This window comes from Gopherus evgoodei, chromosome 2 (genome assembly GCF_007399415.2).
Source record: "Gopherus evgoodei ecotype Sinaloan lineage chromosome 2, rGopEvg1_v1.p, whole genome shotgun sequence".
NCBI lineage: Eukaryota > Metazoa > Chordata > Testudines > Testudinidae > Gopherus > Gopherus evgoodei.
In genome coordinates this window covers 295,970,034-295,985,287 of record NC_044323.1, presented here as the reverse complement: position 1 = coordinate 295,985,287, position 15,254 = coordinate 295,970,034, and the positions used below count along the sequence as shown (strand labels likewise).

Below are 15,254 nucleotides of genomic sequence, written 5' to 3'. Positions count from 1 at the left end.
AGGCCCCCTCACTCCATGGCTTTCTGGTAGCTTGTACGGTGGGGCCGGGACACCCACTTCTCCAGCCAGGCGCATACCTGCCCCTTCACCCAGCCCACTGCAGCTGGAGGGCCAGCGTCTCTCCCCGCACCAGCCGGGCCCTGCCCTCTAAGCATCAGCCCCAGCCAACCCACCTCACCCAGCAAACACCACAGCCACGAGCACGTTGTGCTTTTTCTTCACAAACCCCCCCCAGTTCGTACAAAGCCAGGCCCGGATGCCAAGGAATTTACAAGAGCTGGGGCAGGCGCTGGCCCCGTCCGCCCAGAGTCCGTTAGAAATGAGCCGTGACGCGGTCGATTTCCAGCAAGTCCTCCAGGATCTGCAGGGAAAGAAGCAGGCAGGTGAGGGAGGGCCCTGCCAACCCCCCCGTCCCCCGCCCCCCCCCGCAGGCAGAGCCAGGGGGCTGGCTACTCACTATGTCTGGCGTGGTGCCAATCTTCTTGGCCAGCTCGCTGCGCTCCATGGCGCTGAGGTAGAGATAACGGCTCAGCAGCTCCCCATCCAGGATGTTGCGGACGGCGTTCTGCAGGATCCGGCGGTCCACATGCAGCATCCTGCGGGAGAGGAGCTGCAGCTACCGGTGGGGGGCCTAGAGGGGGGGGCCACGGGCCAGGCTGGCCTGCCCCCTTCCCACGTTCTCAGGGCACGTAGGCCAGGCTGGCCTGCCTCCCACTGCTGCCCCCTTCCCACGTTCTCAAGGCACATAGGACAGCCCAGGTGTCCCCCTGCAGGGAGCAGCTGACCTCGGTGAGGCTGGTGGGAGGGCAGGGTCGTGCTGCAGCCAAGAGGTCACAGGGGCCACCTGGACCCCAGCTCCTCTTCTCCCAGGGCCCTCGCAGAGGACACCCCTCCCCCTGCATGGAGTCCTAGGAGAGGCTGGCCTGCCCCAGGAGCCCCACAGCCTGCTTCGAGGTCTATCCCCCCTTGCTGTAGAGTGGGGGGCACGAGGGCCGAGTGACACTAGAGACACTTCACCACATCTCCTGGCAAGGGGCAGCTGAGCCCAGGGCCCTTCCCACTGGCCAAGGGTACCGGGTACTGGCACCCGGCAGCTGATCCCTGCCCCTCCAGGGTCAGGCAGGCTCAATGCCATCTTTCCTTACGGCGCCACAGAGCTCGGCCCAGGCGCACAGCAGAGGGGAGGGGGATCTGGCCGAGGGCAGCAGGGCTGACTGGGCCAGGCCGAGGTGGGGAGCAGGGCGGTACCTGAAGGCTCGGGGGTTGAGGCCGGCATGGTGCGACAGCATGGTGGTGAGGGCGTTTTGCAGCATCAGCAGGCGCCGATATGTCTTCTCCAGCATGGGCAGGAGGAGGCCGATCCCGCCATCCAGCGTGGCTGGGGAGAGAACGGCCCATCAGGGAACCCCGGAACGCCCCACTTGGAGGGGAGGCTCCCAGGGCTGGGCCAGCAGTGAGCCCTGGGAGTTCAGGGTAACGGACTGGGCGCAGCAGCCGGGACCCAGGTGCCCCCTATAAGATAACTTGGCTTGTTTAGCCTAGCCAAAAGAAGGCTGAGGGGGGATATGCTTGCTCTTTATAAATATATCAGAGGGATTAATATTAGGGAGGGAGAGGAATTATTTAAGCTTAGAACCAATGTAGATACAAGAACGAATGGGTATAAACTGGACACTAGGAAGTTTAGACTTGAAATTAGATGAAGGTTTCTAACCATTAGAGGAGTGAAGTTCTGGAACAGCCTTCCAAGGGGAGTAGTGGGGGCAAAAGACATATCTGGCTTTAAGATTAAGCTTGATAAGTTTATGGAAGGGATGGTATGATGGGATAGCCTAATTTTGGCAACTGATCTTTGATTATCGCCAGATAAGTATGCCCAGTGGTTGGTGATGGGATGTTGGATGGGATGGGATCTGAGTTACTACAGAGAATTCTTTCCTGAGTGCTGGCTGGTGAGTCTTGCCCACATGCTCAGGGTTTAGCTGATCGCCATATCTGGGGTTGGGAAGGAATTTTCCTCCAGGGCAGATTGGCAGAGGCCCTGGAGGTTTTTTGCCTTCCTCTGCAGCTTGGGGCATGGGTCACTTGCTGGTGGATTCTCTGCAGCTTGAGGTCTTCAAACCACAATTTGAAGACTTTAATAACTCAGGCATAGGTTAGGGGTTTGTTATAGAAGTGGATGGGTAGGGTTCTGTGGCCTGCTTTGTGCAGGGGGTTGGACTAGATGATCACATTGGTCCCTTCTGACCCTAGAATCTATGAATCTATAACACCTTCCACTGCAGCAGGCTGCAGAGACTGGCAGCTCCGGCTCCTTCCCTGCCCGCTAGCCCCATCATGCTGGGACACACTTCCCACCGCCCCAGGCGAGCTCCTGCTCCCATCACAGGCTGTGCACACCCCCCTGGGGCCTGGCCTGACCTGCCCTGCCCCATGGCCCCACAGCTGCACCTGATGCCCACTCCGCCCTTCTTCTCCTTGGCCCGTCACTCCAACCCAATCTCCCCCCATGAGCCACCATGCGGCTTCTCTGCTTCCTGGCACTGAACACAAGCTCCTCCCACCCACCTCCATGACCCCCCGGCAGACCTGCCGCCCCCTGCTGGTCCACCCACATCTCTTCCTGCTTTGCCTGCCTCCCCAGCCCATGGCAGCCCAGCTGGAGGCCTCTGGGGCAAAGCCTCCAGAGCACAGCCCCACACGGACGGCAGGCGTGGAGAGTCTCCACTTCTCCACTCCCCCAAACACGTGGCAGCTGCCTCCGCAGAGGGCAAGCTGCTCTGCTAGGGTGACCAGATCTCCCAGGTCAAATATCGGGGGGCAGGGACAGAGGGGAAAAAATGGCAGCAGAGCAGAAAAAAAAATCCCCCACCCCCAATTCTTCCTCCCTCCGCAAGCGCTGGAGGGAGGCCCGGGAGACTCAGGGGAGCGCGGGGCCGGGGTGAGTGTGAGTCCGGCTTGGCCCTGAGCAGGCAGGACTCAGGCGCAGTACCTGGAGGGAGAGTAGGGGGCGGCCCTACCCGCGGGGCCAGGCAGCGGCTGTTCTCCCCACCTGGGCAGCAGGACTCGGGAGCAGCGGCTGCTGCAGCTCCCATGGCCATGGGGGGAGAAAGCAGCCGCTGGCCAAGCTCGGCAGCTGCGGCTCTGGCACCCATGAACCCCCTGAGCCCAGGCCTGCTGCCGGGACCCAGCGTGCACGCTGCGCGCGCCCAGCCCTTGGCCAGTTGTGTCTGGGCTGGCTGCCCAGCTGGTGCACTCCCGTGGGCGGCCCCGGAGTGGGGGCAGCAGGCCCCAGCCCCCGCAGCCCACTCGGGTCTCACAGGGGAACGAATGGGGCTAGGCTGCCGATGCCTCCGCCGCGGGATTGCACCAGCTGGGCAGCTAGCCCAGACGCAACTGGCCAGGGGCTGGGAGCAGCGTGCGCGCTGCTGGGTCCCCGCAGCAGGGCCGGGGGGTTCGGGCCCGGGCACCACGTGCTTGGCCGCTTCCTCCCCCCGAGGCAGTGGGAGCTGCAGCAGCGGCTGCTCCCGAGTCTCACTGCCCAGGTGGGGAGAACAGCCACTGCCTGACCCCACCGGCCGCCCCCTACTCTCCCTCCAGGTCCTGCGCCCGAGTCCCGCTGCCCAGGTGGGGAGAACAGCCGCCGCCTGGCCCTACCGGCCGCCCCCTACTCTCCCTCCAGGTCCTGCGCCCGACTCCCGCCGCCCAGGTGGGGAGAACAGCCACCGCCTGGCCCTACCAGCCGCCCCCTACTCTCCCTCCAGGTCCTGCGTCCGAGTCCCGCTGCCCAGGTGGGGAGAACAGCCACTGCCTGACCCCACTGGCCGCCCCCTACTCTCCCTCCAGGTCCTGCGCCCGACTCCCGCCGCCCAGGTGGGGAGAACAGCCACCGCCTGGCCCTACCAGCCGCCCCCTACTCTCCCTCCAGGTCCTGCGCCCGAGTCCCGCTGCCCAGGTGGGGAGAACAGCCGCCGCCTGGCCCTACCGGCCGCCCCCTACTCTTCCTCCAGGTCCTGCGCCCGAGTCTCGCTGCCCAGGTGGGGAGAACAGCCGCCGCCTGGCCCTACCGGCCGCCTCCTACTCTCCCTCCAGGTCCTGCGCCCGAGTCCCGCCGCCCAGGTGGGGAGAACAGCCACTGCCTGACCCCACTGGCCGCCCCCTACTCTCCCTCCAGGTCCTGCGCCCGAGTCCCGCTGCCCAGGTGGGGAGAACAGCCGCCGCCTGGCCCTACCGGCTGCCCCCTACTCTCCCTCCAGGTCCTGCGTCCGAGTCCTGCCTGCTCGGGGCCAGGCCGGACTCTCACTCACCCCGGGCCTGCACTCCCCTGGACACAGCAGGCTTGGCAAGAGGCGGGGATTTGGGAAGGGAGCCAATGAGGCAGTGAGGGGGTGGAGATGGGGGCAGGGATTTGGGGAGGGATCCAATGGGGGAAGGAGGGGGCAAAGTCAGGGCGGGGGAGGGTGCGAGCCCTTCCAGGCTCTGGAGCCTTTGTTTGGTCGGGATACAGGACAAACAAGCAAATATCGGGACAGTCCCGATAAAATCGGGACGGCTGGTCTCCCTATGCTCGGCACAGGCCCCGTCTCAGTTTGTCCAGCTCCTGGCACAACAGAGGCCCAGCCCGGCCGCTCCCCCAGCGCGTGGATGGGGTCCCCCTGCAGGCCGGAGCCCAACCTACCGAACCAGGTGATGTGCTTGCTCTCCCAGGCACTGGACTTCTTGGTGCCGCCGTCGGTGGCCCAGCGGCAGGGCGTCCTCCAGAAGGTGTTGACGTGGGCGCCCACGTGGAAGTCAGCCCTGCGCAGCAGCCGCATCCCACCAAAGCTCTCCTTGGCTAAGAGAAGGAGCGGGAGCAACTCCATCAGGGCACGGGGTGGCCCATGGAGACTCCAGCTCCCAGCAGGCTCTGCTCTGGAAGCAATGGAGCATGGCATGCTGGGCGCTGGAGTCTCCATGGGCTGCAGTCCTGAAGGGGCTGGACTAGCCAGAGGCCCCAGGCTCCCACCCAGCTATGGCTGCACCAGCAGGAAGGAATTTCCAGCCCCAGGGTCAGGGGGCTGCAGGTTGTTAGATGTTCCTGGGGGTTTGTTTACATGCAGCCCTACAGTATTACTACCTGGCACTGCAGCAGGGCAGAATCAGAGCCCCACGGGGAACGGCCGCAGTGGGGCCGACCGATGGCCCATCTGGCCTAGTAACCTGTCTTCCAGCAGTGGCCGGTGCTTGAGGGGGGATGAACTGAATGGGGCGATTCAGTGACCCGTCCCGTCAGCCAGTCCCTGGTTCTGGCAGTTGGAGGCTCACGGGGGGTGTCCCTGGCGAATTAGACCCTGGGCTAATCAGAGGCAAGGTGGGTGAATGACAGATCGCCTGGCCCTCACCCACAGAAGCTGGCCCAGTAAAAGCTGTTCCCTCCCCCCTGACAGGCAGGCAGGGGGCTGGCTAAGAAGCGGAGGGGGCTAATCAGAGGCAAGGTGGGTGAACGACAGATCGCCTGGCCCTCACCCACAGAAGCTGGCCCAGTAAAAGCTGTTCCCTCCCCCCTGACGGGCTGGCTAAGAAGCGGAGGGGGCGGAAGGCCTTACCTTCAGGCAGGTACATATAGACCATGAGGTTGCGATCGCGATCCGACACTGCGGGGAGAGAGCAGCAACGTTACTCTGGGCAGCATTTCAGCCCCGCCAAACACACAGAGCTACCCAAGAGCCCCCCGCTCTGGTGGGCACACTCCAGGCCCCCCCCCCGGCTCTGGTGGGCACGCTCCAGGCCCCCCCCCCCCCCCGCTCTGGTGGGCACGCTCCAGGCCCCCCGCTCTGGTGGGCACGCTCCAGGGCCCCCCTCCCCCCGCTCTGGTGGGCACGCTCCAGGCCCCCCGCTCTGGTGGGCACGCTCCAGGCCCCATCCTGATCCACCTGTGGCTGCTGGCTCTGCCCTCAGCACCTCCCACCCCCAGCAGCTCTCAATTCTCGGCACAGTCACAACACTAAGCAGAGGGTCCCAAGCAGTTCCGGCCCCACCAGCTCGCCCAGCTGGGACCGGGGCTGCCCACAGGGGTCTCCTCCCCTTGCTGGCCTCCATGATCCCTCGGCGCCGGGCAGGAGGCCTGGCCGAGCCCAAAGTGCAGGGGACGAAGGAACAGAACCTACCCAGGAAGCCCAGCTGGTCGGTGTCCACCATGAAGTCCACGCTGTACACCTCCAAGGGCTTGGCATCCTGCAGCAGGAGAAGCAGGGGTCAGGAGGAGCACACTGCCACAGGCGGGGGCCCAGCACTGCTGCACGGAGCGACTATGGTGCCAGGCTGAGCCCTGCTCTTGGCCCCAGGCAGCCCCCTCATACCCACAGAGCCTCTCCACCCTCCCAGCGCCCCCCGCACCCGGCTGACGAGCGACAGCGTCTTGCTCTCCTCCTGGTAGCGCAGCAGCGAGATGCTCTTCATGACGTCCGCCGCTAGGATGAAGTTCTTGACACTGATCATTTGGTGGATGTAGAGCTGCGTGTCGATGAAGGCCATGCCCGTCAGGTCGTTGTCCTTCAGGCTCCACAGGAAAATCTGCAGGGGGTAAGAGCACCGGGCTCACACCATGGACAGGCAACACGCCAGGGGGCAGAGTGCCTGAGCCGGGGACCGACTGGAACCAGTACCCTGGAGTACCCCTGCCTGCCCGCCTCTACCCCGGGGCTGGTCAGAGCCAGTGCTGCCAGAGGGGACAGGCCCTGTACCCCATAACCCCACCCCAACCAGCCATTCCCCACCCCCTGGAGCTCGTCAGAGCCACTGCTGCCAGAGGGGACAGGCCCTGTACCCCATAACCTCCTCCCCCAACCAGCCATTCCCCACCCCCTGGAGCTCGTCAGAGCCACTGCTGCCAGAGGGGACAGGTCCTGTACCCCATAACCTCCTCCCCCAACCAGCCATTCCCCACCCCTTGGGGCTGGGTCAGAGCCAGCGCTGCCAGAGGGGACAGGCCCTGTACACCATAACCTCCCCCCTAACCAGCCATTCCCCACCCCCTGGGGCTGGGTCAGAGCCAGCGCTGCCAGAGGGGACAGGCCCTGTACCCCACTCCCTGCCAGCCCACACTAAATGCAGCAGCTGCCCTGTGGTGTCTCAGGCTGGCACTGGTTCACGCTCAGACCCCACCGCCCAGGGCGCTTGGTCCCCAAGACAGCTGGAGGAGACAGGACTCTGCTCCCCAGGTGGTGCCCTCCCTGAATCGGGGCTGCAAGCTGCTGGGATGGGGTGGCACCAAGGGCCCGTTTCTTGCCCACAGCCCCCTCTGAACCAGGCTCCTTGGCAGTTTTGTGCCATTTCCCTACAGCTGGGGAGGACCCCGAGAGGCTCCTGGCGCCCCCTGCTGGCCCAGCTGGGGAACGGGCCCCTCACCTTCTGGCCGATGGCCGACACCAGGTAGCCGTGGCAGTGGCAGAGGGCCGTCACGGGGCCCTTCTGCTCCTTCTCATACAGCACCTTGAACTTGTTCTTGGTAAGCGGTTGCCCTGGCTCCGGCACCACCTCAATGATGTCCATGATGAGGATCTGCAGAGATGGGCGGGACGGGGGGCTGTGAGCCAGGGGCAGTTCCCTCCCAGCTGCCCTGACAGCCTAGCCTGGCCACAGGGCCGCCTGCGCCGAGATCCACACACCGGCCTGGGCTGATGGAGGGGGGCGACCCACCCCCACGCCCTGTCAGGAATACACGAGCTCACTGGTCCTGTGGCAGAGCGCACCATGGCGAGAGCAAGCCCCACAAGGAGCCCAGCTCCATGGAGACAGCCTGGGAAGCGACACCCCCCTGCCCCCCGCAGGTATCTCTTGGGCACAGCCCAGCAGCCCCCACACGGCGACCTGGCCAAGCACTGGGTGCAGATGATGGCTCCACCAGAGGCAGCACAGTCCAGCCCCCATCAAGGTAAGGGGTTCAGTAGGGGGTGCTGTGGTGCAGGGAGCGGGGCGCGAGGAAGTGCAGGGAGAGGACGAGGGAGGCCAAGCCCCAGGCCAGCCCACACTCACCCGGCCGCGGCAGGTCACCTCCTCGCCCTGCATGAGACACGTGCCGGCGGCAATGTAACCCTTCAGCCCCGACACCGTTTCCTCACTCTTCAGCGACACCGTCTTCATGCAGGTCACGTGCTCCCATTCCTCCAGCTCGATCCTGGGCAGGCAGGAGAGGCAGGCACAGGTCAAGGCAGCAGGGAGCCCCACACCAGAGCAGCCGAGGCCAGGGCCCCTGGCACCAGGCTCCTCCCCCCAGACACAAGCACTCACGGTCCTGCCCCAAATGTCTCCCTCTGCTGTGGGGGCCGGGGGGAGGCCAGCACCTGCTTCTAGCCCTCTGCCCTCCTGGCGCAGGGCCAGGCCCTCATGCATGCAGCACTCCCAGGGCCGGGCCCTCGTCCCCCCTGCCAGGAGAGGAGCCCCAGGGCCCCACCCCGCTCGCGGGCCCTTACCGGGTGTTGGGGATGGTCTCCCAGCTCACGGGCGAGATCAGCTGGATGGAAAAGGCCTCCTGCTGTGAGTGGATGTAGCGCTCGTCTAGGGGAGAGACCGACACAGCTCCAGTCCCCACCCGGCCCCCAGGACAGGCGAGGGGCTGGCACAGACACAGCAGCCCCCTGCCAGTGTCACACACCGACCCCCATCCCACAGCTCTGCCCCAGAGACCCCAAGAAGTCTGTAGGCTGGGGGGACCTTCACAGCCATCGGGGCTCTTGCTCCCAGGGAGCCGGCCATGGGGCCCGCACAGGACAGGGAATGCCGGCCCAAGCCTGGCCCATAACTGCCCCACAGGAACTGCTGCCAGCACTGCACACCCAGTGCCAGTGCGCTCCCCACACATCCCTCCCAAGTGGGGCAGGTCTCTGCTCACCCCGCTCAATGCTCTCAAACTCCTTCTCCTCTCCCGTCATGCGGGGGATGCGGGTGCAGGGGTTCACGACACTGGTGGCCACGGCGTAGACCTGCCAGAGAGACGCAGCCATTAACAGGTCGCCAGGGTGCAGCACAAAGACTGGGGGGCCCCTCCACCACCTCCCTGACTGCTGCAATTCGCCAGCCACGCAGTGTGGACACAGGAGACAGCAGTGCTTCCCAGGGGTTCCCCTCCCCCTCGGTTGGCATCCTGCGGACTGCTGGCAGGGGGTATGCGGCACGGAGCAGAGCCAGGCACGAAGGGCAGGACAGGTCTGAAGCGCCTCCTTTGGGGGCTGTGCCCTACAAGATGCCCCTTGGCCAGGACAAGGGAGGAGCAGCACTCCCTGCAGAGTGGTGGGTCATGGACTGGCAGAGCTGAGCTATCGGGGGACGTTGTGCCCCAGAAGGGACTCCCCACGGCAGGGCTGTCCCAGCAGCACCCCGGTACCTTGGACTCCACGTGATAAGCCACGTAGTGCGTGGTGCAGCGCAGCGGGATCTTCCTCACAGGCCACGGAGCGTCGTAGGACAGGTACGCGGGCAGGACGCTGATCCGCAGCTCCCCCTGCGAGCAGAGCCCACGGTTAGCCCCTCCCTTCAGTTCAGCCCCCCCCCCACCCCCAGAGAGAAGAGCAGCTGGCCAGGACATGCTCTGATGGAGCAGTACATGCTCCACCTCCACAGAGCCCAGGCAGCGTCTGTCTGCCTTATGGGGCCCTGGGCTCTGCCCCCAAGCCAGCCGTGCCCCACATACCTGCCGGTTGAAATAGAGAAAGCCCTTGGGGCAGTTGACGTTGTGGAAGGGAGCAAAGGACTCGATCAAGCCGTCAATCGTCATGGGGTGCAGGCGCAGGGCCCCCCGGGCCGTCACCAGCAGCCAGTGTGGGGAGGGCCCACAGATGAACACCTGGGAGCAGAGCCAGCGCCGGGGTCTGAGTGGGGAGCCCAGGGCTCGCTGCCAGGGTGCTTCGTACCAGGGGCTCCCGCTCAGCCTCTCCATGGGCTCTTTCCTGGCCAGCAGGCCAGCTGCAATGCAGGGCTGACTCACCAACCCACAGCCCCCGACCATGCCCAGGAGGTCTCCCCTCCAAGTGCTGGCCGAGCCAGCCCCTGCTTAGCTTCGGGGCTCTCACAGGACGACAGCCTGCAGCAGGATGTCGGGAAATCCTGCGGCATCATCTCCCGAGTGCAGCAGCCAAAGCACCAGGACGTGCCCAACCCCCCATTGGCACTCAGGGGGTCTAACTGCCCCAGAGACCTGCCCAAGTGAGGCTGCCCCAGCGGCTCTTTCCCGCAGTCACCCAGCCCCTTGGTACCAATCTGAACAGTGAGGGACTGACCCAGGGGCAGCCTCTGCTGCCCTGGCAGCGACTCTGAGCCAGGCCTGCCCCCGCGGCTCACCCCCGAGTAGCCGTAGATGTCCTCGAAGTAGCGGAAGCGGGCGACCCGCCCCCGCGCGCCCCCCGACTCCTCGCCCCCTGCGCTCTCCGATTTCTTTTTGGACAGTTTCAGCTTCTTCTCCCGGAAGTTGATGTTGTGGGGGACCTGACAGGGAGGAGAGATGGTCACAGATGGGCAAGGGCCTCCAGGCACCAATGGGACCGGAGCCCTGCAGCTGAGCTGGGAGGGGTAAGCACCAAGCAGGGAACCCACATGACAACTGGGGACTCCCCCCCAGTTCTCAATGTCCCTGCCCAGTGCTGGCCCCTGGGGAAGCAGCTGGGCACAGTCCAAGCTGCAGCCATTCAGCTGCTTTGCACCTGGGACAGTAACACTTTAGATCAGGGCACTTGCCCTAGACAAGTCCCCCAGGGAGGAACAAGCTGCCTGGGAGTTTTACCTCCCGCTGGGGCAAGATGGTGCATTGCATGCTGGGAGCATATGGACGGGACCTCGAGAGGTCGTCCAGTCCAGCCCCCTGCACTCATAGCAGGACTGAGTATTATCTAGACCAGGGGTCGGCAATCTTTCAGAACTGCTGTGCTGAGTCTTCATTTATTCACTCTAACGTGCCAGTCATACATGTTAACGTTTTTAGAAGGGCTCTTTCTATAAGTCTATGATATATAACTAAAGTAAAGTAAATAAGGTTTATAAAACGTTTAAGAAGAAATTTAAAATTAAATTAAAATGCAGAGTCACCCCCGTACCAGTGGCCAGGACCCAGGCAGTGTGAGTGCCACTGAAAATCAGCTCGTGTGCCACCTTTGGCACCTGTGCTATAGGTTACCTACCCTTGAACTAGACCATCCCTGACAGGTGTTTGTCCAACCTGCTGTTAAACATCTCCAATGATGGGGATTCCACAACCTCCCTGGGCAATTTATTGCAGTGCTTCACCACTCTGACAGTCAGGAAGTTTTTACTAACAGCCAACCTAATGCTCCCTTGCTGCAATTTAAGCCCATTGCTTCTGGCCCTGTCCTCTAGGATTAAGGAGAACAATTTTTCTCCACCCTCCTTGTAACAACCTTTTATGTACTTGAAAACTGTTCTCATGTTGTCACGGAGTGTGGGGAGTCCGGCCCTGCACCCCTCTTCCTGGGACCCACAGTGACGCTTAGCCAGCCAGTAAAACAGAAGGTTTATTGGACAACAGGAACACCGGTTACAGCAGAGCTTGCAGGCACAGTCAGGACCCCTCCACCGAGTCCTTCTGGGCTTTCAGGGTGCTTGGATCCTAGCTAGGATACCCTGAATTTCACCCACACAGGCCCAAGCCCAAACTCAAACTGCTTCCCTCCTGCCACTCCCTTCCTTTGTCCCCTTCCCGGGCAAAGGTGTTGACCTTTCCCCTCCCTTACCTAGCTCAGGTTACAGGCCCTGGCATCGTCCATCCCCTAAAGTCCTCCCCTGCTCTCCCACTCCCCACACAGACAGTCCCTACTGCATCACATCTCTCCCCCCTTCGAGACTGAACTGAGCGGGGTCACTCTGCCCAGTGACCTGGGGAAGTTCAGGGCCCCCTCTCCGGGACAACGCGTCCGCTGTCAGGTTGGCACTTCCCTTCACATGGACCACGTCCATGTCATAGTCCTGCAGGAGCAGGCTCCACCTCAGGAGCTTGGCGTTGGCTCCTTTCATCTGGTGCAGCCAGGTCAGGGGAGAGTGGTCGGTGTACACGGTGAAGTGTCGCCCAAAGAGATATGGCTCTAGCTTCTTAAGGGCCCACACCATGGCCAGGCATTCCTTCTCGATGGCCGCGTAGCTTTGTTCCTGGGGTAGCAGCTTCTTACTCAGGTACACGATGGGGTGTCTCTTCCCCTTTTCATCCTCCTGCATTAACACCGCCCCCAGTCCCGTGTCTGAGGCATCGGTGAACACCATAAAGGGTTTGTCAAAATCTGGGTTTGCCAGAACCGGGCCACTAAGCAGGGCCTCCTTCAGCGCCCGGAAAGCCTCCTGGCACTGCTCAGTCCAGATCACCTTGTCTGGCTTCCCCTTTTTGCACAGTTCAGTGATGGGGGCGGCTATGGCACTAAAGTGGGGCACAAACCTTCGATAGTACCCCGCCATCCCAATAAAGGCCTGGACCTACTTTTTGGTTTGGGGAGCAGGCCAGTCTCTGATCACCTCCACCTTGGCTGGTTCCGGCTTCAGGCAGCCGCTCCCCACCCGATGGCCCAGGTAAGATACTTCAGCCATCCCCACCTTGCACTTCTCAGCCTTTACTGTTAACCCAGCCTTTCGGAGTCGGTCCAGGACTTGTTTAACCTGGGACACGTGGTCCTCCCAGGTCTGGCTGAAGACGCAGATGTCGTCAATATACGCCATGGCAAAACTCTCCATCCCCCTCAGTAGCTGATCCACCAGGCGCTGGAAGGTGGCCGGCGCTCCCTTGAGGCCGAAGGGCAGGGTCAGAAACTCATAGAGCCCCAGAGGGGTGATAAAGGCCGATTTCAGCCTGGCATCTGCGTCCAGCGGCACTTGCCAGTAGCCTTTGGTAAGATCCATAGTGGTAAGGTACCGAGCACCTCCCAGCTTGTCTAGGAGCTCGTCAGGCCTGGGCATAGGGTAGGCATCAGATACGGTGATGGCATTTAGCTTTTGATAGTCCACACAGAACCGGATTGACCCATCCTTCTTGGGGACTAGCACCACTGGCGAGGCCCAAGGGCTGGAAGACGGCTGGATCACCCCCAAAGCCAGCATGTCCCTGACCTCTCTTTCAAGATCCTGGGCAGTTTTCCCAGTGACCTGAAAAGGGGAGCATCTTATAGGGGGATGTGACCCGGTCTCCACCTGGTAGACAGTCAAATTAGTGCGTCCAGGCTGGTTGGAAAACAGCTGTCGGTACAGATGCAGCACCCCTCTGATCTCAGCATGCTGGCCCGGGGTCAGTTGATCAGAGAGGGGAATCGCCTCCAGGGGGGAACCAGCTTTTGTCCCAGGGAATAGATCTACTAAGGGGTCATCTCCCTGCCCCTCCCAATGTCCACACACGGCCAACACCACATTCCCCCGTCATAGTATGGTTTCATCATGTTTACATGGTACACCCGACGGTGATGTGCCCGGTTTGACAGCTCCACCACATAGTTTACCTCATTTAGTTGATTGATAACCTTGAAGGGCCCTTCCCAGGCAGCCTGGAGTTTGTTTCTCCTCACGGGGATGAGAACCATCACCTGATCCCCGGTGGCGAAGGCACGGGCTCGTGCTGTGCGGTCATACCAGACCTTCTGCCTCCTCTGGGCTCGGGCCAGATTCTCCCTGGCCAGGCCCATGAGCTCGGCCAGTCTTTCCCGGAAGGTCAGGACATACTCCACCACTGACTCTCCCTCGGGAGCGGCCTTCCCCTCCCATTCATCCCTCATTAGGTCTAGGGGCCCCCTCACCCGCCTTCCATACAACAGTTCGAAAGGTGAAAACCCGGTAGATTTCTGGGGTACCTCCCTGTACGCAAACAGCAGGTGAGGTAAGTACTTGTCCCAATCTTGCGGGTGCTGGTTCATAAATGTTTTTAGCATCATCTTCAGCGTCCCATTGAACCTTTCTACCAGCCCGTTGGACTGGGGGTGATACGCTGAGGCCCAGTTGTGCTGGACTCCACATTTCTGCCATAAGGACCGGAGCAGGGCCGACATGAAGTTGGACCCCTGGTCCGTTAAGACCTCCTTGGGGAACCCCACCCGGCTGAAAATTGTCAGCAGCGCATCTGCCACTGTGTCTGCTTCAACAGAGGACAAGGCCACCGCCTCGGGGTAGCGAGTGGCAAAATCCACCACCACCAGGATGTATTTCTTCCCTGACCGGGTCGTCTTGCTGAGGGGTCCCACTATGTCCATGGCCACCTTCTGGAAAGGTTCTTCTATGATGGGTAAAGGCCTCAAAGCCGCTTTCCCCTTGTCCCGGGCCTTCCCCATCCTCTGGCAGGGGTCACAGGATTAGCAGTACTGTCGGACATGGGTAAAGACCCCAGGCCAGTAAAAGTTCTGTAGCAGCCTCTGCCTGGTGCGCCGGATTCCCTGGTGCCCTGCGAGAGGGATGTCATGGGCCAGGTACAACAGCTTGTGACGAAACTTCTGGGGAACCACCAGCTGCCTCCTGATCCCCCATGACTCTACTTCCCCTGGGGGAGCCCATTCTCGGTACAGGAACCCCTTCTCCCACAGGAACCTCTCCTTGCAACCTCTCCTCATGGTCTGTACCGCACTAAGGTCAGCCCGGTCCCTGTGCTTCCGCAAGGAGGGATCTTTCTGCAACTCGGCCTGGAACTCAGCAGCTGGGACAGGGATGGGGACCGGCTCTCTCTTGCTGGCTGGGTCTGAGGCCGCAGCCTCTCTGAACCGTGCCCCTGGGCGTTCCCCGCTCCCTGGGTTAGGGTCCTGCACCTCGGGTCGAGTACCTTCACCGTTGTCGGGGAGCAGTGCCCTTTGCCGACTGACTACGAGTCACGACCAGGGCACTCTGGGTGTTACTAGGCCAGTCCTCAAGGTCCCCTCCCATTAACACGTCAGTGGGCAAATATTGGTGTACCCCCACATCCTTGGGGCCCTCCTTGGCCCCCCATTTCAGGTGTACCCTTGCCACGGGTACCTTGAATGGGGTCCCGCCCACGCCCATCAGGGTCAGGTAGGTGTCGGGCACCATCCGATCTGAGGCCACCACCTCGGGCCGGGCCAGCGTCACCTCTGCGCCCGTGTCCCAGTACCCAGTGACCTTCCTCCCATCCACTTCCAGGGAAACAATGCACTCTTTCCGGAGGGGCAGCCCCGCGCCCACCCGGTAAACCAAAAACCCGGAGCCTGGAGCATCCACAGGTGGTATGTTGCCAGCCCCCCTTTCCTGGGAATGTAGCCCCTCCTCCGATTGGGTTTTTACCCAGTCCACACTCTGCG

General features: G+C 62.5%; 1 protein-coding gene across 2 annotated transcripts in view; it reads right to left on the bottom strand.

The window, feature by feature from the left end:
• Window positions 1–201: 201 nt before the first annotated feature.
• Window positions 202–15,254, bottom strand: part of CPSF1 (cleavage and polyadenylation specific factor 1) — a 53,116-nt gene continuing 38,063 nt past the window's right edge. For both annotated transcript variants that reach the window (XM_030554007.1, XM_030554008.1), the window contains exons 25-38: window positions 10,315–10,458; window positions 9,668–9,820; window positions 9,362–9,478; window positions 8,870–8,960; window positions 8,451–8,535; window positions 8,014–8,155; window positions 7,387–7,539; window positions 6,376–6,552; window positions 6,147–6,213; window positions 5,586–5,633; window positions 4,679–4,834; window positions 1,249–1,378; window positions 458–596; window positions 202–361 (exon numbers count right to left, since the gene is read on the bottom strand). In XM_030554007.1, coding sequence (XP_030409867.1) covers window positions 314–361; window positions 458–596; window positions 1,249–1,378; window positions 4,679–4,834; window positions 5,586–5,633; window positions 6,147–6,213; window positions 6,376–6,552; window positions 7,387–7,539; window positions 8,014–8,155; window positions 8,451–8,535; window positions 8,870–8,960; window positions 9,362–9,478; window positions 9,668–9,820; window positions 10,315–10,458 — 1,650 coding nt within the window. In that variant the 3' untranslated portion in view covers window positions 202–313. The remainder of the gene's footprint in view (window positions 362–457; window positions 597–1,248; window positions 1,379–4,678; window positions 4,835–5,585; window positions 5,634–6,146; window positions 6,214–6,375; window positions 6,553–7,386; window positions 7,540–8,013; window positions 8,156–8,450; window positions 8,536–8,869; window positions 8,961–9,361; window positions 9,479–9,667; window positions 9,821–10,314; window positions 10,459–15,254) is intronic.